Source organism: Rhinolophus sinicus, chromosome 4 (genome assembly GCF_057876585.1).
Source record: "Rhinolophus sinicus isolate RSI-liver-muscle chromosome 4, RSI-T2T, whole genome shotgun sequence".
NCBI lineage: Eukaryota > Metazoa > Chordata > Mammalia > Chiroptera > Rhinolophidae > Rhinolophus > Rhinolophus sinicus.
The window spans coordinates 29,120,511-29,142,421 of NC_142504.1; the positions used below are offsets into that span (position 1 = coordinate 29,120,511).

General features: G+C 37.8%; 1 protein-coding gene across 1 annotated transcript in view; it reads right to left on the bottom strand.

The window, feature by feature from the left end:
• The window catches only part of UMAD1 (UBAP1-MVB12-associated (UMA) domain containing 1), a 191,612-nt gene that overhangs the window by 161,249 nt on the left and 8,452 nt on the right, over positions 1 to 21,911 (bottom strand). Inside the window, exon 2 of the mRNA XM_019729780.3 lies at positions 7,719 to 7,815. Within this exon, the coding sequence (XP_019585339.1) occupies positions 7,719 to 7,800 (82 nt within the window). The 5' untranslated portion in view covers positions 7,801 to 7,815. The remainder of the gene's footprint in view (positions 1 to 7,718; positions 7,816 to 21,911) is intronic.

Consider the following 21,911-nt stretch of genomic DNA (forward strand, 5'->3'; position numbering starts at 1 on the left):
ATAATTGGTTTTGAACTTTAAAAAGGGATTTTAGAGCTATACATTGGGGATGATAAAGGTAAACATATACATTTCAATTTTTCTCCCAAATTTCCATGTTTAAAAAAAGGATTATAATTTGCCTTCAGCATTTTTGGAAATGGTACATTTCTAAATATGTAACTCATAAAGACATATGAATCAAATTGGTGAGTTGCTTTAAGACTATATTATCTTAAAACTGTATTAAGTGTAACACTATATTAGCGGTAGCAGGATTGTTAACTTAATAAAATAGCTGGTTGAGATTAGTAGAGGAATCTCTTGCTTAACATCAGTAATCCATGCACGAAAATTGGACATTTAGAAAAATGCAGCAGGAGCCTATTTCCCATTACTTAAGATGGGAAAAATTACAATGTGTTGTACATCAATCTAAACCTACCCACCAATTTCTTGTAACACAGTAAAATGCCTGTGTACAAGTAGCAAACTATTCTGTTAGTATGTTGATCACCCAACAACTAATATGGTTCTTCACCACCGGTTGCTTTGCAGCAGTGACATGGCCTCCCTCGGTGCCAGCAAGAGCCAAGATGCACATCCTTTTCTTTTCTTTTTTTAATTAAAGTTTACTGGGGTGACAATTGTTAGTAAAGTTACATAGATTTCAGGTGTATGATTCTGTACTACATCATCTATAAATCCCATAGTGTGTTCACCACCTAGAGTCAGTTCTCCTTCCATCACCATATACTTGATCCCCTTTCACATCCTTTTCGATGCCACCAGGCACACCTTTCAAAATGTTCCCATGTGATTCTGACAATCTATTCATTTCATTTGAAGTGTAACTATCTCCATACATTGTTTGTTAAAAATTGAGTTTTAGAGGACATAAAATAAACTTTCCCTATACAAACATCAACTGAAGAACTTTATTGAGATAGACAGCTGATAGATGATAGATAGATAGATAGATAGATAGATAGATAGATAGATAGATAGATAGATAGATATTCCATGAAGTCTGGATATTAAAAACTAAAAGGGTCTTTGCCAAGAAAAGATTATCCAGGAAGATGTAGCATTACAAGCATACCTATCAAACATCAGTCTAGACATTTTCCTACAAGTAACAGAAGCCTTTCTACAAGTGGCTTAAATGTCCCCAATCCTTCTGAATCTACATATTTTATCGAGTCTGTCACCACCTGGAAGCTTTTCTTCTACCACATTATAATATAATTATTCCAACAATTCCCAAATACCAGCACACATAAGAATCACGTGCATTGCTGTTTTTTTTTTCAAAAATGCTAATTCTCAAGCTATAGCTCCATCACTTCTGCTACTTCACTAGGTATGGGCCAGGCCCAGGAACCTGTAGCTTCTTTAACAAGGAGCAGAGCGCCTGGGACAGAGAAGGTAAACATCTAGAATGTTCCCTTGATGATGAATTTCTACAATAAGAAAAGACTGCATCACACTAATTCAAGATGTTTTCCTTCTGGCTTAGTTTACTAGATAATGCTATTCTGGTCTAACATCATAACTGTATCATGATATAATAAAGAAGATGCTTAGATTTTTATAAGTTCACATTTATAAAGATTAGTATGTGATTAGATTAGTACGTAAAGATTAGAACCCCAGTAAGGATTCTTCCCTTCATAAAATGCTTTGGTTGCACTCAAAGGGAAACAAACAAACAAACAAACAAACAAAAACAGAAGGTTAATAACATGACCACTTAAATATAAAACAATACTGTAGTATTAAGATGACCAGAAAGACAATATTTAGGTCTCCCTACGCTCTCTGAATTACTAGTACGAAGTACAACGCTCACACTGTGTACGCTTTACTCAGATTCTCATCCTCATCATTTATTTCCTCAACAGAAGGAAATAAGAATAAACTTTGTTAAACTATAAAAGCTATGCATCACAATTTTTCAGTAAAATAGTCTCAGATGTAGAAGATACAGCATTATGCAAGCCTCTAAGGAAATACTAAAGGAAACTCCATTTAGGTAATATTGTGTGCATACTTCAATTTTTTCTCTACTAAGGGAAACAGCACCATAGTAAACCAGTCAATTACCCCTAAATAGCTATATTAAAAATATGACTGCCTGAAGGTTTTAGTTCAAAGAAAAAGAATGTCAGAGTTCCTCTGAAAAGTTTATGGGTGTTCATCTGTCAAATAGTTTTACCTCAAGTCAATCTCTTAGGTTGGTGCAAAAGTAATTGCGTTTTTCACAATTATTTTTAACCTTTTAAACTGCAATTACTTTTGCACCAACCTAACAGATGTACTATTGCTAAGACAAAAAGTCATAGGCTACTTGGAATTCACAATCGTATAATTAATTTAATAAAATACTTCCTAATTGCTGTAACTGATTTAAACACACACAAACACACACTTAAGGTTCTGAATATATTGCTCTTACAAACGGATTTCATTTCTTAGAATTTTGAAGCTTTCTATTCTTTGTCTATTTAATGTCCGAGAGGAAGTATGTTTAACCTAGAATTCTGTGGTTTTATTTGCTTTTTGTTTGTTTATGGCTCAACAACAGTGGAAGAAAAACTATAACTTTGTATTTTTATGAGGTCTTTTTCAAAGTAACACATTATTGGATGGTGTTCAATTACAAAATTATAGAGAGTGAACTACAGAGTTTCTCAGCCCTCCATGCACAATAGAACCAAACTCTGAGAAAAAAAAAAAAAGAAAATCCAAGCCAACCTCCAGGCCCATCTAATCAGAATTTAGGGATGAGGCCCCAGTACCAGTATATATTCAAAGCGCCCCCTACTGCTCAAGAAGGTTAGAGCCCTGGAGTTAGGGAGACACAGCCCTAACTTACGTTTGAGTCAGCTAAGTCCACTCAGCCCCTGTAAGAATGAATGACTTTCTCATAATTAATTGCATGAAACAGAGGGCTCAGTTCTGCCTCTCCGTACAGTTGGCACCTCTCTCTGCCCATGAAGTTCCCTTCTCTCTGCACATTCAAGGAGATAAGGCAGGTACGCCCCTCATGGGACAGTGTGGCCTGAACGTTTTCACCTCTGAAGTGCCACGAGGTCAACAGGTGAACCAGAATTACGAACCAACGAGTATGCAAGTTCCGTTAATTCTATCACAGACGTACAACTCCGCATTTCCTAATGGGAAAACAAGCAATTGAATAATGAAGTTGGTTGAAAAATCCTGGCTCACTTTGCTTTAGAATTGAAAGGTCAAGAGTAAACACACGAGGATTGCCAAGTAAATTAATTATTCTTGGATTCTTTCTGGATATCACCACACATGGGTAAAGAGATATTAATAGGGTAAGTCGCTTTTAAAATCCATAAACACTATTTTTCTTTTTAAGATTTGGTATAATTCTGTTATAAGAACGGAGTAAAAATAGGAAGCACGTGCTGAAAATCTGTTTGGTTTTTGTCATTGTTCTAATTAACCCTTCAATCCTAGACATTATCAAAATGACTTACTGTCCCTTATTCCTTGGAATATAAAATTTTATTATACACAGCAAATTTCCACTTTTAAATAAAGGAAAGAATACAGAGAGGAAGAAATGACCTAAATTTAGCTCCATATAAAAATGTGGTAGTTTACCTTTAGTGTGTGCACATGGTTTGAATAATTCCCAGTATGAGGAATTCAGTTGGAGACAATCTTAAAAATAACCCACTACTTTTCAAAATCTGATTTATCATTTAAACTGGAAAACGGGAGACTAAATTACACATTTCAATAGCAATACTTAAAAGATGACATCTAAGCTGCTGTGAATTATTAAGCTCTGATTCTAAATTCAACGAGTTTTACAAAATAATTAGCTTAATGGAAACTAGAAGTTCTTATGCCCTACTTTAAGAAGCACCTGCATAGTCTGAAAAACATGATGTAACCCAATTCCTTTAATCTCTGAAATAGCGCTTGCCCAATTCATTCTGCCTGCTCCAGAGTTATGTTTAATATCTGGTCTATACAGTAATATAAATTATTCCTTTTCATTTTCTATTCTGTGGGGTTTTTTTGTTGTTGTTATTTTTCTTTCTTTTTGCTATAGCATAATAAACTAATCCATGCCTTTGTCTTAGTTTTGGAAGGAATTATATGCTAACATACAAGCAACAGATACCCTTTTTCCTAATTTAAAATAACTATGAGGTTGCACACTACAGCAAATTGGTAATCAATTTAAAGATAATGTCTTAAAAGTACAATTAAATATGTCATAACAGAAGGAAACCTTGGTAATTACAAATAGTACCATGCTTGCTGGGGATTTTCAAACAGCAGTAAAAGGCTAAGAAAACTCGCCACCCAGTGATGCAAATGAAAACTGCAATTTGTTTTTGTGTAAAATGAGTACCCTGGAGGATTACTTCAACTTCATTACTGAATGAATGAATAGCTATTACCTTCTTATGTGAATAGGAACTGGATACAAGAGAAAGGATGTTTTTCTACTCGGCCTTCATCCCCTCCTTACTCCTATTCAACACACTCAACATTTTACAAAGGCTAAATGTTTTGGAAACCTTAACACGGAAAAAGTTGTCCGATCAAAAGTGAGCTGATTGTACATGAACAGCCCAGATATTCTTATCATCAACAAAAGTGCTTAGGCTCTGCCTGGACCCTGAATTTCAAGTCACGAGGAGCTTACTTTAGCAACTCAGTAATGCCATCTAATAAATGTGACCTAAAGCCTATTTGTGTTAAGTGGGAAGGCTGGACTCGGGGAAAAGGTATTCTCAAGTGGGGAAAAAATTGATAATTTATACCTTTAATTAGAAACAAGTTACAGAGGCATAAGATGGTCATCTAAAAAATTCTGTGAAATATATATGAACAAGAAGTTGTTGCCATAAATATAATCACGTTTCTAAGTTTTTAGTTCGTTGTATCATTTAGAGGTTAATAAACACACAATCATATACATTTATTTTCCTGCAATGTATCAATTGCGCATGAGGACAAAGAAAGTTATGTGTATACATGATAACCAAAGTACATGTGTGCAAGTATGGGGCCATGTTAGTAATGGCTTTTCATATCTACCATTTGACCTATTTGACATTTTCCAAAATATTTTACACAGTATGCTCTGAGACTAAAGTAGATATTATATACGTCACTATAGAACCATATGCTAGAAAGAGCAACTCAGCAGAACAAAATCAGTTTTTTAAAAAAGAGGTTACCATCTTATTTTTAAATGAGATTAATTATATTCCTAATAATCTGTTCTGACTTTTACCAGTCAATTCAGTTAAGTACTTAACTGTTGAAGGATTTTTTTTTTTTACCAACTAAACAATGTATACCATCTTCCAATCTCAACTTCATTAAGGAGATTACAGTTTTATGCAATATTTTTAAATATTTAATATATTAAATAGTGAAAAGTTTGGAGTAGCCAAAATTAAAGCCAAACTTTATGAACAGTCATATAACAACCAACCCTCTTTTATTAAAAATAAACTCAAAACTTTCTCGTTTAAACAAATAAGGACCACAATTTAAATTTTTTAAAAAGAGATTAAAATGTCACTGATGTCTCAAAATTAAAAATGATAATGACATTTAAAAATGGTTAGCATAGTGGTTAAGGGGACAGCTCTGCAGTCAGACTGCCGGGGCTGATTCCAGATGTGCTCTGTGTTGTTAGCTGGAGAAACTTAGACAAGTTAAGTCCTTACCTGTATATGGAGATGTAATAGCACCACTTCACTCACAGCGTTGTTCGAAGCATTTTACACACATTAACGCATTTAATCCTCTCAGTAACCCTATGGGGTTGGTACTGTTAGCATGTTTATTTTCTAGATAAGCTAAATGACACCCGGGAGATTATATAATTTGCCCAAAATGGTGAAGGGTGGCACATATACCACCCTTAAAATATGCCACTTTGGCATAAGATTATTTTGAGCTGAAAGCAGGAGATAAAAACCCCCATATGAAAGATATCAGGAGGAAAGAAACATGCTTATCACCAGAGATGCAGAGTGGAAGCCAAGAAACTATACAAGCAGACCTTGTTAAAATAACTCTTATCTTCCATTAGTCTCCCCACATGTTTCAGTTACTTTTCCACAATTGCCTCTTTATTCAACCGGGTCTATAAGCACTTAGGCTTTGCCACTTGTTTTGGTCTTTATTTTCTATGAGGATTCCCATATACATTTAAAAATCTGCATGCTTTTTTCCTGTTAATCTGCCTATGTCTATTTAATTATCTGTACACTAAACTCACATCCTTTAAACAGCTATTTGCTAATAGAAAGAATAATTTTGAGAGGGAAGCAACACTGGCAGCTTTCAAAGAACAGAAGTTGGGGTTGACAGCCAGTTCTGACTTAGAAACCAAGGTACAAATTCCTCACACACGGTAAGAAAGACCAGATAAGCGGTCATGTCCACAGCACCCCACTTTATCCCGGACAGACAGCTCCCGAAAAAATCACCAGCCCTCACCAGACTATGCCCCACCATTTTGCCTGAGTGGTAGAAGATCTGGTCAGAGAGAAGACAACTCTGACTACCGCAGCCACTGCCCTTGTCCAAGGCCACATGAAGCAGATTCAGAAAACACATAGGCCGGCCAGAACTTGACTGTGGAAAAGATGGCATATTCTACAGTCACGTTTGGCTATGAGAAAACCTCTACTCTGATGTCCCAGAGATTAAGGCCAGGAAGTGGAAGAGGGCTAGAGAGGTAAAAGCCCTGTGTCCTTTTTGCAAGAGACCAGATTTTAAAGAGAAAGGCTGAAGAGGCAGACCCACCCACCATACTTCTGAATGTGTGGGGTCAGAGGCATGGAGTGAGCCCTGGCTCGGAGAGGGCCGACGCTGAAAATTCAGGATTATCATTAAAGCCTACCCATGCCAGTCTGACTGGGCCAAGGTAAAGGAAGAGGTATGAAACCAGACTCTGGAAGGGATGACATCTGAGAAACATCCCAGGGAGGAAACATCCTATGAATTCATACAAATCCCCTTGGAGAAAGAGTCCGAATTTGGCGGGGGAAGTCCAGGGTGGAAGATGATTTGTACCACAAGGGGACAATGGGTTTTGGCTCCTCCTCACCAGACTGTAAATCTCTTCCTCAGGGAAAGACACAGTGACTTGAAGAAAATGCTATTTTTCAGATTTCCCCTTGGGGAAAAGCACAGTATTTGGATGAAAGCAATATTTTTTAAAACCACTAAGATCTTAATAATTGGCAGTATTAATTTTATAATAGGAAATAAACTGGGCTTAAACATTTAGGAGACACTATTTAACATTATTTAGATTTAAAAGTGTATTCCTTTAGCAAATATGTATTGGATGCCTCATTTAATTTCAGATGCTAATTTAAGAAACAAGGCTTGGTGCTATTTATAAAACAGAATGTGAAATTATCAAGGATTCTTCAAGACTTTTGGTTTTTCACAATTAAAAACACTGACTAGCATAGCGGAGATTTCAAAAAATGGGATGGTTTTACAAATTTAATTTGAAAAACATAGCCACACCACTATATAAGAGTCCAACTTGATGACAATATTCTAAGTGATCGATGAACTTTATTTTTATAGATTTCATATACGTAAATTGTGGCATTGGTAGGAAATAATTTAAAAATCAATCATATTTCAAGTAATTTTTTAAAAGAAAAATAATTCATCTAATTATGATTTTCTTGCTTACAAAGACTCACCTAAAAGGACAAATCCATCTGCTTCTTTCTCTGGTACCGAGGGCTTTTTTGATTCCGGGGGTTTTCTGAAGAAGTGAAACATTGCTGCTGCTGTGATCTGAAATAGAAATACCACATAATGTCAAATGAAACTATAAAACTCTTACCCTTTCTAGTAAAAAGCCGAATATAAAGATATCACAAGAATTACTTTTTATTATAATAGGAATTCTATAACCAGACTTAAAAACATGAGCTTTTCTCTCTAAGGGTCAGAAGACAAAGCCAGAAGCTAGTGGACATGGACTTCCAGCTGAAAATCATGTGTGCCTTGAATCATGCAACCTCTTGATTTCTGAACATGCAGGAATAACCCAAGAAATCACTGCATGTAACACTAAAATCAACATATAATCCAAGAACCTGGAAGGATCTCGCTAACGGTAAATCAGACACTCAATGGAGGAAACGAAAATAAAACCAAAAAACAGAAAGACCTGTCATGCCATAACTAGCTTATGCCTCATAAAACTGAGACCATCTGTGGGGACAGAGCCAGGAGTGTGGTTTCCAGGCTCTCAGCCTAGCGTGGGGAGGTGCTGGCTCAGGTAGTGAATGACCATCAACTGTGATTGGTTGGCCATCAACTGTAACTGGTTAGCCAACTGGCTACTGATGTAACTGTGGGGCTGGGTTGATTGGTTGGTTGGTTGGCAGGCAGAGAGGTGAATGGCGGACTGCGGATCATGTGGCTACTACTGCGTGTGTCGCAAAGGGCCACCAGAGAGAATATAGTGGTATGACTCCCTTATCTATGGTTGGGGGTGGTCCTTTTTGGCCTAGCCATATCCTGCTTTCTTATGTGGGGAGCGGGACCAGAGGCCCCGCAGGCCGCTCCGCATGACGCCATCTGAAAAAAGAAGGCACTTCAAACATTCTCTGCAGTTGGTTATCTGATTCAGACTCTTAAGAACTGTATCCATTGTAAAATTGCAGCCAACTTTAAATTCCCCTCAGTGCAGATCTTTGTGTTGGTGAGATTATTATATACTTCCGCCAAACCACACACACACACACACACACACACACACACACCCTCTTTCTCCTCCCATCTTTGTACATTCACGCAGGGCAACAACTCCTAGAAAATAGCTGGGAAGGAAGTTGGAGTGAACTTGCAAGAGCACATTACATTCTGGGGACAGTCCCTATAAGCAAAGCAATGTAAGAGACAGCAAAAAAAGGAAAACTCCTGGCGGCAGCTAGAGCTCCATATTTTTTATTTAATATATTCCACCCGTACCAGAAAATCAAGCGGGGAGGGTAAGTAAAAATTCTACCTGAGTAAAAAGCCTTCTAGAAACTGAGAACTGACCTGGGATTTGTGTAGGTCAACCTGCCCTGATCTGTAGATCCCAGTGGATGGTAAAAGAGCCTATTTATTGATAAATACAATCTGGCAGATTTCACTTTTTAAAGGAATGAAAAATGAAGAAAAACACAAGCCATGTAAAAAAGAAAATATTCCAATAAAGGAAAGGAATAGCCTCTGAAATTCTCAAAGAAAGAATTTACAGGACGTAGTGATGGATCCAAAAGAAAAATGTGGAAATAGTTTGGCACACTGGATAGAGTACAGAAGACACAGGCTCTGTGAAACTGGTGAAAAACAAGTTTAGGTAAAAAAGCAAAAGGAAAATACAAAAGGACAAAGAACGAGACAAAATAATAATATTATTATTATTATTACTGAATCAGATAAACAGAAACCCATGCAAGAAAGAAATATAAAAAAAAAAAAATGGTTGGTGTATAAGAAGCAATGTAAGAAAATAAAGTTCAAGTTCAAAGACTTAAAAGATTGAAAGAGGCAACTAACTTCTCAAGCCCAAACGGTTAAAAGTAAAATGGAGAAGGCCTTTGAAAGAACAAAAGCTGATTAAAACTCAGCCTCAGGTAAGGCTCAAACCAGGGGAATAGCCATCACACCTGATATTAAAACCTCAGCATGCATTAATGTGGCACTCGGTAAATTCTTTCACTTCGGATAAAATGGTTCAGGAAAAAAAAGACAAAGGAGGTAGGCCTCCAGCTGAATGAAGCCTGATAGAGAAAAGATACCCTCAAATAAATAAAGAGAGAGGGGGCACAGGTAGGGGTGAAAAAGATGAGAAATACAGCAAATCTAAGAGTTACACCTATCCAAAATTGTAGATCTGGCTATTGATACATGAAGCTGACTACAATCAGATAAGAAGTCAACAAAATTTTTGAAGAGTTGTACTAACCAAAATAACTACCAGCCTAGATTAAGAGGATTACGAGTGTCAGATATGAAAAACCACCCTACAGACAGGAAGCTGCCAGAGAAAACTGTTCAGAAGGCCTGTTCTCCAACGCCCACTTCAGTGGTAGCCAAGAAAGTTACTGGAAAAGGAAGGAACTCCAAGAGGGTAGAGCCAATGGACATGGAGAACAACAGATTGGGGGGCTTCTTCCAGGAAGCAGGCTCTGGGAATAAACATTTTCCAACCCAAGGTGAGGGTCCCCCAAAATGCCTGCTCAGTGGGATTTCAGAATTGCTACCACTCAGTGACTGCTAGCTAGCTCCCAGTCCTTCCCATTCTGAGTGGGAATGGTTTTGTCAGTTATCTTTCCCAACTCCACTAGGGCAGGAGTGGACAGAAGGGAAAGACTACTTGAAGTCTCCAGACCAAGAGATAACACATCTGAAACCTGATGAAGAGATACTGAACTTGGAACGTGATGCTATAGCTGAATGGGGCAATTTGGGTTATTGCTCTTGAGGAGGCATGAGTCATTTTTGCCTACAGCAGGAAGAGAGCTGAGTCTATGGTGACCATGAACGAAAATCATGGAATCATGAGGACTGCTCTCTGGCACTCTGCCTTATAGAGACACATCAGGACTGCAGCTGTTTACCCCCATGAGGTAGGTATGGCCATGTGGCTTACTTAATTCACTGTGTCACATGCCATTAGAATGCTATAACAAGGAGCCTTGTGGACACAGAGAAAAAGAGGCCCTTTAAAAAGTGGTTCCTGGGCTGGCCTGGTGGCTCAGGCGGTTGGAGCTCCGTGCTCCTAACTCCGAAGGCTGCCGGTTCGATTCCCACATGGGCCAGTGGGCTCTCAACCACAAGACTGCCGGTTCAACTCCTCGACTCCCGCAAGGGTTGGTGGGCTGTGCCCCCTGCAACTAGCATCGGCAACTGGACCTGGAGCTGAGCTGCGCCCTCCACAACTAAGACTGAAAGGACAACAACTTGAAGCTGAACGGCACCCTCCACAACTAAGATTGAAAGGACAACAACTTGACTTGGAAAAAAAAAAGTCCTGGAAGTACACACTATTCCCCAATAAAGTCCTGTTCCCCTTCCCCAATAAAATTTAAACAAAAAACAAAAAACAGTGGTTCCTGTTCTAACATATAAAGAAAAGCCTTTTAATAGAAGGACTCGAATTTCCAATATCTTTTCATGTCTGGCCACAAAACAGAAATGGAACAAACATGGAAATCATAAAGTGGTTCTGATACGTCATTATCAAGCTCCAATCTTTTAGATATGTTGTTACAAAAGCCAGACCAAACGTAGCTGTCGTGCAAGAATCTCTTCTTAATGTAAGTATTTTGTACAGAATTTATAACTTAAGTAACTAAGCAATGCATGTAAGTTTTTCATGACCTAAAACATAAAACTTAATCTACAGGCTGCAGCAGTTTGTTGGTAGTATGACTTACTGGCAATGCCAGTAAGAACATCATAAAATTCCAGACGTATTTAGAGAAGGAGGGATAATTTAGGCTCTAAGAGTCAAGAAACTTGCAGGCATGGAAGACACAGGTCAGGAATAAGAGAAAAGTAGCAGAGACAGTATAAGAGAATTCGGAAGGACAAGTTTACTACCCATATCCATTGGAAACAGCTCTAAAATTGGTACAATTTGGGTACCGATTGGTACAATTGGTACCAGTCACCCTCATTCGAGCATTCTGCCAATCTGCCCATCACCTTAACTCCTTCCTCCACAGTGGTCCACCTCAAGACGTTTTCCCATGGGAACATGGTTCCAATTTTACAAGTCTCAGGATTTCCTTGTACAATCAGTCCTGCTGCCGACATCAGAGACTCATTCCGCCAGGTACCTCAAGTCAGTCTCACCATATATCTTTACAGTAATTGCTCCACGCATGAAAAGACTATGTCCTGAGGCAATAAAATCTATAATCAAATTACCTTTATCCCATGATATATATTTTTTTTCATATCACTGAAAAACACAGTGGTAGAAAAATTTATCCTGGCAGGGCTGGTAAACACTATTCTAACATCTCCCCGCTAGGAGCTACTTCTCACAGTGGGAAAGCTGCATGGTTAGGTCACCGCCGCAGCAGGCAGATTTGGTTACTCTCAGACTAGAAACTGGGAAGGAAAAGCAGAGTAACTGCAAACCCCACTACAATGTGTCAGGCACTATATCAAAATGCTTTATGTACTGTCTCCTATGATCTTACAATCACCCGTCAGGCACACATTAGTCCCAATGTGTAAGCAAAAGAATTGAAGTAGGTGAAGTATTGGTCCAAATTCATGAGGCCGGTGAACAGCAGAGCTAGAATCTTAAACCTGGTCCTTTGGGCACCAAAACTGGATGCTTTTCATCAACAAAGCACCAGAGAAAAGGAGCCCTTGACACTTAAGACAGTTGTGTTGAACTTTAATATACTATTTCCCAATATTAGTCAAATACAGTTGATTAATTTCATGTTTCTCTTTATCAATCCCTACTTTCCAAGCTTTGCTCAGCTGTAGGTTCTGAAAACATTTGTGAATTCTATAACAAGACCTTCACTTATTTGATACTTGTATTTTATAAACATTTATGAAGTGCATAGGCCAGCTAGTGACTGAGCACTGCAAATGCAGCACTCGACTTATATTTCGAGGGAACAAACTGCAAACTGAGCCTCCCATAATGCTGAGGCATTCCTTAGAAAAACTAAGAATAACTGAGGAGCCCCAAACCCAGAGTGGAGGAGCCCTATTAAAATAATAGTCCTGCTGCCCCAATCCTAGTGTATGCTAAGCCCCAAGCACTCATGCTTCTGATGTGCATGGCCTTGACAGTTGGTCTTCTTCTGCTTGAAGTTCTCAAGCATATTCCAGTCTTGTTTCCTTATCTACAATTTTAAGAATTTTTAACATTGCCTACAAAGAGCAAATTTTACATTTATAAACAGAAAAAAAAATACCAAAATTCATTCTTAAACATACAGTATCAGCTAGCAGGAATGCTCTTGCCTGTTTGAGCTGGGATCCAACATGGAATATTTCCTAATTCTCAAATATGAGAATCCTGGAGCTGCCCTGATAATAGATGGAGGATGAAGAATTCACCTGCCAAAGCCACAGGCAGGGAGAAAACACTTAGAATTCACATATCCAATAAAGGACATGTATATAAAATATATTGAAAAACTCTTAAAACTCAATAACGAAAAAACAAATAAATGAAAACTGGGCAAAAGATATAAACAGACATTTTGCCAAAGAAGACATATGAATGGAAAAAAATAACATGTAAAAGATGCTCAACATCATTAGCAAATTAAAATTCCACGACATACCTATTAAAATATTTAAAATTAAAAAGGCTTTGCCATGCAAAGTGCTGGCAAAAATGTGGAGCAACTGGAACTCTTGTACACTGTGGCACAACCACTCTGGATAACAGTTTGGCAGTTTCTTAAAAACGTAAAACATACACCTACTATATGACCCAGACCTTCTCCCTCTAGGTATTTACCTAAGAAAACTGAAAGCATATGTCCACGCTTCTACACAAATGTTATGCAGCCTTTTTTTGTAATAGCCCCAAACTGGAAACAAGCCAAATGTCCAACAACAGAAAAATGGATAAACAAACTGTGGCATATCCATAATACTATTCAGCAAGAAAAAGGAACGAAGTCCTAAGATATGTTACAACATGCGTGAATGTCAACAAAATTAAGCTGAGTGAAAGAAGCCAGACTAAAAAGAGTTTACACTGTATGATTCCATTTATATGAACTTCTAGATAATGCAAACTAATGTACAGTGACAGAAAGCAGATCAGTGTTTGCCTGGGGAATGGGGAAGTGCAAAGGGAGGAGAGGAGGGAGGGATGACAAAGGAGCGCCAGGAAACTTGTGGGGGTGATGGATACGTTCATTATCTTGATTGTGGTGATGGTTTCAGGAGTATAAACACACGTCAAAACTCATCAAATTGAACACTTTCAATATGTGTAATTTATCGTATGTTGATAATATCTCAGTAAAGCTATTTTTAAAATTCATTAGCACGATATTCTAGATGCTGTGTTGTACAAATGCTTTAGTTCACAATCATTCAGAAAATTATCTCAAATCTTAAACCATGTTTAGGGTGTGTTACAGATAGAGTCTTTGTATGTAAAACAAAATGCTTCTTTTCTGTAAGCATTCACACAAAACTGAAAAATAAAATGACAGCTTCTTCCCAGGAGCAGCATATAAAAGGGGAAGGCTGATTGCTAAGCAGAGCAGATCCTATTGCTCTAAAGGAGAGAAGTGTAGGGCAAGTAATATAAGTCTTCTTTTCCTGTTATTCTAAGGCTCACCTTTTACGTAATGTTACCCATTACAGAAGGATTAAATGATTAAGGCAACCTGCTTTTCTCAACTTGATTATCTTCTTTCAATTTCAACAAACTACTACATAATGTAAATATATCAAATAAACTGAAATTTCTATGTGTGATACACAAACAGCAGCCACTTAATTACAGTAAGTATAATATATATACACATCTTTTCTTCACATTTGTGCCCAAATCCAATATATATGTAAATTTCATGCTGCTGAAAAATTAAAATCCTGAACAATGTTTTAATCTTCCTCCTCTTCTTCTGTATGGTGGATTATGAATTACACAGTTATGCAAGAATAATACCAATTTAGATAACAAGTTTGCTAACTTATTCTGAGAGATACCCAAACAGACAATGGTCCATGCTTTTGGTAGTTCTAATCTTCAGAGACAAGATTTTATTACCCAAAACAGCATTAAACAGTATAAAACATTCCAGAAGGATCAATGAGAATTAGAAGAGCCCTGGTAGACTTCACAAATAGGTATCTTGAGTTTAACTTCATCTGATGGGTAGGGTATAGACCTAAACACAAAAGAGAAGGAAGGCCTTTCCTGTAAAAAGGATCAGTATGAACGAAGAGCAGTGTTTACAGGACAGCCACCGGGCTGAGCTCACTAGAGGCATGTAGAGAAGCAGGAGAAAGTAAGTCTGCAAAAGAAAGGTAGACACAGAAATTATCGAAAGAGCTGAAAAGTTAAGAAACTTAGAATATCCAGAGTGGCATATCAGAATTTGTTTGACATTATTGTATAGTCTGGCATCTTGAAGAGAGGAGTGTTTCAGAAAGATTAAAATTTAAAGTAATATGCTGGAGAAGTTGATTGAAAGTAGGAAGTCAAGAAGTCAGAAGGTGGTGAAAGGGATTGGATTAAGATGGGAGAAGTTTGAATGAAAAAGAAGGGATGTACAGAAATAGGGAGTAGGATCTAGTGACTCTCAACTCTACAAAATACTGATGAAAGGAATAAAAAATGGCTGAAGTTTCAAGCCCAAGGGACCAAAGAAAGTGATATTATGAATTAGAAAAGGGAAGGAGGGTAGTTTATTTCAAGAGAAGAAAAAAAATGAATTCCATTTCAGACAAGATAGATGTAGAGAAACAGCGACTGGTCCAAATGGAAATATGTAAAACACAGTTGGAAAAATAGAAGCTAGTGCTCCACTGAAAGGAGTAAGTTGGAATTTGGGAGTTGTTAGCATATAAGCGATAGATGAGATCATGAACATCAGTGGTATTTCACAGAAAACATATATACATCCCCTTAAATATCACCAAAGTGATACGTATACTCCCATTTCTTCAAAATTTTCAGAAACATTATACTTGGTTGCCGTACCAAGACTAAACTATTTACTCCATTATAGTTTCATATTTTAAAACTTCAGAAACAAGTGACCTTTGCAGCAGAATTCAGGGGTGGTAGATTCAAATGCCAGGCAGGTAAACTCGGTGACACCAGCAGAGTGTGAAACAGAAAGAGTGAGGGAGAGTGCAGGCCTGGTTTAAAGGCATCTTTAGGGAAAGACAGAGACACCCACGGAGCCGACAGAGGGAGCCCTCACCCCAAACAAGTCGATTCAGGAGCCAGTGAGAGTTTTTGAAGATGTTGATCTGGGAAGGCCTGGAGTCATATTTGCACTTAGGCTGTGGCCACAATAAAACAACAACAAAAAAACAGGCCCAGGCTGAAGCTAAGGTAAAGGCATCGAAGAGCCTTTGTGACATGGAGCTTGGAGGTCTGAAGCTGCCTGTGTGGGAAGGTCTCTCCCCTTTAATGCCTGTGTGTGGGACTATGAAGCTTGGGCTCAGAACTGCTGCTGTTATTGTCACCCAGTTCTTTTGGAGAGGTGACCTTTAGTTGGCATATTTCTTTTATACTATTTTATCCTTTCCAGTAGTTTTTCTAATTCGTTTTTTTTCAAATGAAACTAGTAAGGCTTTCTAATCGTAAAAGTAACTTTGATTTTGTGTGTGAAAGAGAGTAAGTTTGCATAGCCTTAGAAAAAAAATATTGAAACATACACCCCAAACCTAATACTTATTGTGAGCAGGATGCACGACCGGTTTATAGTCATTCACTTTATGGGTCTTTTGTGTATTTGCTTTTTCTAAGCCAAATACCATACATTATTTTACAATAAAAAATAAAGACTTTTTAAAATTGGAAAGAAAAACAAAAAACAGAAGGCACCTTTGACAGCTCCAACCACTGTTCTATGAAGGAATATGGGCCCAGTGTCACCAAGTCTGATATTTTGAGACAATCTGGAAATCCAACTGTTACGTAAAAATCTAATTTTTAGATGATAGCAACACATTCAAACTGTTTAAAAATACTCTGCAGATTGGCTAAATCCTCTAAAAACTGGATTTGGCCTTCAGGTGGCAAAATTTTACTTAGGATAGGAATGTGTTTAATAGCCTAAATCTAATCAGCATAAAGAAAAATTGTGAAAGACTTTGGAATTTAGTGGATATTCTGGTTTAGCTCATTCATCCAGGTTATCTCCATCTTTTATCTTTGACTAGGTTATATTACAACCCTGTAGGAGATAATACGTAGAAAATTGACAGTCCTGCAGTTAATCCCTGGTCCACAAAAATGTATCTGGTAGAATGTATTAATTACTGTCCTAGGGGAGGGACCAGTTTTGCATCTATTTATAAAATCATCATTGCCTCATTTGACTATAAATAATACTTTAAATGATACTTTGAGTAATCTTTTGAACCATTTATAATATCTTACTAGTTTCTTCCTTAATTAACAAGTAAAGTCTTTGATAGATTATATATTTATATAACTTTAGACGACCAGTAAGGATTACCTATAGATTCTCCCATTTTTCCACCCAACCTAGGTTTTTTCATTTTTGAAGGCTTGTGATATTGATGTAATTCCAGATATCTGGAAGGGTAAGCAAGAGGGGAGCAGGGAAAGACCTTTAAACTGATGTCCCAAATGAGCTCCACAGAACATAAATTTTATTTCCGCCTCTCTGACTTATGCTCAGCCACCCCCACCAAAAAAAAAAAAAAAAAAAAGAAAAGAAAGGAAGGAAGGAAGAAAAAAACACCCATGAAACACAATAAAGAACTGAATCTTGGATCTATAGCTGGTTTTCAAACTGTAGGTCCCAATACTTTATTGGAAAGAAACTCATTTTAATACGTCATGACCACAGATTTTAACAGAATGAAATAGGAGAAATAAAGAAGAGAAGGGGAAGCAAAAACATTCTCAGAGAGCATCATATATGGTAAGTAATGTTTTATGAACTTTTGCTTTTGGGTGCATATGCTAGGTCATGATATGAAATGTATTTCTTAGTTTGGGTTACAAGCAAAAAGTTTCCAAAGCCACTAATCATACTTTGGGTTCACATACTTCCTAAGATAATTTTGAAAAATTATGCACCTCATTGCACTTTTTAAGTTGACATCTAAAATTTGCCATTGAAAATTATAAAGGATTTAGTTTCTAGCATACTATAAATATTTGTATGTTGAAAGAAAACCATTACATTATTCTTCCACATTTACTCAATGGAATCTAAGCACCATAACATCTTCATATCCACCATCAACCATTTTTTTAAAAAGATGAACAAGTTCTTTTCTAACAGCAGGAAATTGCACATTGTTCTTTTTCCTCCTTGAATTCTTACTTCCATTCCATTTCCACTGGTCTGGAGTATGGAGCAGCTTGGAGATGCCCTGGGAACACAATAGTGGAGCTTTTCCCACAATCCAGATGAATATAAAGTGGTGGTGGCAACCTCATTTCTAAGAGAGCCTCTTCTCTAATTTAACACTCCTAACCTTGCACTTGTCACCTAATCGGAAAGCAACAAAATGCACATATGTAACAGCCACTAAAAATTGAACTTCCATGATTTAATAAGACCCACTTCCCTAATATGACCGTATAGTTGCTTTTAGCAAATTGAGAAATTAAGCACGTATCATTTTTAGCCCCAACAAAATATCTAAAATACTTAGAAAGTCAGAGGCCTCAAGCTCATTTATGATAGTAACTCATCAGGCAATGGAAGATTCTGGAAGAGTGCAAAGGAGCTCTCAAGAACTTCACAGTGTAGATTTCAACAGGGCCCAGCCGAGCCTTTTTTTCTTGATTTTATAGTTCTTTTATTTTTATCCTTATAGTTTAAATCCTTCCCTGTTTTACTTCATATTAATTAAAAGCAGGAAAAGCTTTTCAGAAACAGGACACATAGGATTCAAACATGAAATCCTTAAACACAACATAGGAAATCCTAGGTTAAAAGAATACTGTGTGGGGGGATCCTAGTTTATCACTACAACTTGATGAATTTTAACAGTTGGCTTTATCTGCCATGGAGAGCAACACAGAGACTTCATTTGATAATCTCAACTGCCAGCTACACATCACCAGCATGTAAAATACCTATCACCAAGAAGTGTTTGCAAGCATTAGCTATCATATCACTATAATAATAAAATCCTGCTATCATGGAAGCATTGCATTATCTGGAATTATTAATTTTCTGGAATTTTCTCCAGCAGAATTCCTTTTCAAGTGTATGATAGTCATCTTGAAAAGTCACAAGTTGACCTAAGAAAATATTAGAACAAAGGCTTCCTTCTTCTCAGATCCTATTTCCATCACTGAATACAGAAAGTCTCACTAAGGTCAAACAGACCTCATAGAATTTTACTCTCTTTCATTACTTTGTAAATAAATGTGACCTCCAAAGTCTCTATTAGAATCATCAGGAAGTTGTGTGTAGTTTTGTTGTTGGATTTGGGGAATTTGTTTGTTTGTTTTCCTTTTAATTACCCTATTATTTTCAGAATCAAGATGACAGCCTGGCAGTGACAGCAACTGACTACTTTTTCCCTCTACTGTTCCTTATTCATAAAAAGAAAAATACAGCTGTATAATAAAGTCTCCTCTGATTCCACTAATCTGGGGCAGGGGGAATGTCCCGTTACAGAATACCCAGGTTTCCCAATCTCTTCATTCTTAGCATTTTGTCCACATAATTCTTTGTTGTAATCTACTCCTCTGTAGTCGGGTGTGATAATCTAGTATACGATGCACTGTAGTCAGACGACATCTTAATTTCAAGAAATTTTATTTAAAAAACGAAAACAACAATTTCCCTCTTTTTAATGCAGTACATGTGAAAACCATACTTTTTTTTTTTTTTCTAAATAATGTGGGGAGATATAGAAATTTAGAAGATAAAGTTGCTGCCACTTGGGAGCTCATAAACAAACTGTACTTATAATTTATATCATTTAAGTCTCATTCACTGACCAAGTAGGTAATTGAGAGACTTTAGTGTTATCCTGATTCTTCTAAACTAATGATGCAACAATACATGTATTTTTATGCTTTAAAACAGTTACAAACATAATTCTACAAAAATGTCACCAAAAAAATTTTGGCTTAAATAACACTGAACCTACCAATACAATACTAATTTTTACCCCCTGCATTCAATGTTGCAACTCTGAAATGAAAAAAAAATCCCCAAAAAGTCTCCAGACATCTCTCACAAAAAGCATCCCTTCACATAAAACAAATATCGTAGGAGAGTCAACACATTTAAATAATGTCTTAAGGGAGAAGAAGTCATCGATGTGAGGTCACACCTCTTTACAACTCTCTATAGCACAGGGAAACCTAGAATGAATAAGAAAAAACAAAACATTATTTAGTGTGGTTCTTTCAGTTGCTCTATTTGCTCACTTTTACATGCATTTAACACAAGAGGAACCATCACATTCAACTTGCAAGAGGACTCACTCCCGAAACTGCCCACCAAAAATCTGTATCACTGACTTTTAACGCAACCTAACTGTAACATCAAAAGTTTTTACTTCCTCCTCGAAAAAACAAACAAACTAAGATCAGTCATTTCTTCATTTTTAATTCATTCAACCAACATGTTTTGAAAGCCAAATACCAGCCAGGCACAGTACTAGGCCCTAGAGAAACAAAACCAGACAAGGCACTTTCTCCAAATTCAAGGAACGACCCAATCGATCTGCTGCCTCCTGGCCTGCTCTGTACCACCACTCACATGCCAGCGGGCACAAAGCACCGCGCTGAGTGCTCTGTAAACCCAGCCCCACCATGCAAGTAGCTAACATGTGGCTAACACTGTAGTCAAGAAGTATTGCTCTCTGTCAGAAAACTTGTTTTAGACTCCAGAGTAAACATGAAAGCTGGCTGTTTTACCTCCTCCCAATGTTTCATCAAAATGCACATAAGATACACAAGACAAAAACTGGCAATAACTCTGTCAACCACATGCCAAAGCTGAGTCAAATTTCCATGGAGATAGACCAAGAGTTCATTACTGTACTTTCTGCCACATGGTACATCTTCCATCCAAGGAATGAATGAATAAGTAAGCAGATAAACAAGCAAACTGAAACAGGAGAGTGAAACATAAAGATGGGGAAAGCATTTCATCCATTCCCATTGCCTAAACATAATTCTAAAATTCAGGACCTATACCTACTGGAAGAAATAGGCTGCTGGATATCCACTGCATGGGAACTTGTTCTAAAATCTGGCAGAACTAGATTCTCTCCCCTATCCCTACCCCTCCCACCCCAACACCACTCCCTGGAGACCTTCCACCTCCATTCAGAGAGGACAGCTTTTGGCCTGGGTGAGCAATAGGGAGGGGTGAGAAGGTCAGTGGTTTGTAACGGCCCAAGAAGACTTCGCAAAACAGGGTCCCAGACAGAAAATGCTTCATGAGCAGAGCAGAGGAAGGAGGTCTTCATGTTTGAAGAACTACACACTGCTCCTCCTCTCTAACTAAGTTAGGCTGAGCCACTCCATCTCAGGCCAGCAGCCCTGCACACGAGAGCTGGTCAGCCGGTGGGGACTGCACAAGCCGTGGAGTATGTGCATCCATCTTGTGTTTCAGGACTAGACACAGAAGGAAACAAGAAGTTGCCTGCAAGAAAGTCGGAGACTAAGGTAATCTCACCCCCCCCCCCCCCCCCAGTCTCTCCTTCAGTAAGAGATCAACAGACTAAGAACAACATAAAGAAGGGAAAACATGGACCTTTAGACCAGGGGTGTCCAAACTGCGGCCCGAGGGCCAACTGCGGCCCGCAATCTACTTTTTATTGGCCCGCAGCAAATTCCAAAAATATATTTAGTTTGCTTAAATAAACCAGGTGAGGCAATACGTACTGCACCTCGAGTGAGTGGCCTGGCTGTTTGTGTATTTTACCGCATATGGCCCGTGGTGAAAAACGTTGAAAAAAGTTTGGACACCCCTGCTTTAGACTAACAGGAAGAAGAGCTCTCTGATGGTAATTTTCCACAAGTAACTGTTGAAAGGTAGAGAAAGGATCTTGGTTACATCCAGGCTCTTACTTACTTACATCCAGGCTCCTGAGCAGAGCTGGGTAAAACCAGGTGGATCCGGGATCTCCAGTCTCAGACAAGCCCACATCCTCCCTCCCTTCTGGGGAAGCACCGGGGGTTTTCTTCCCTC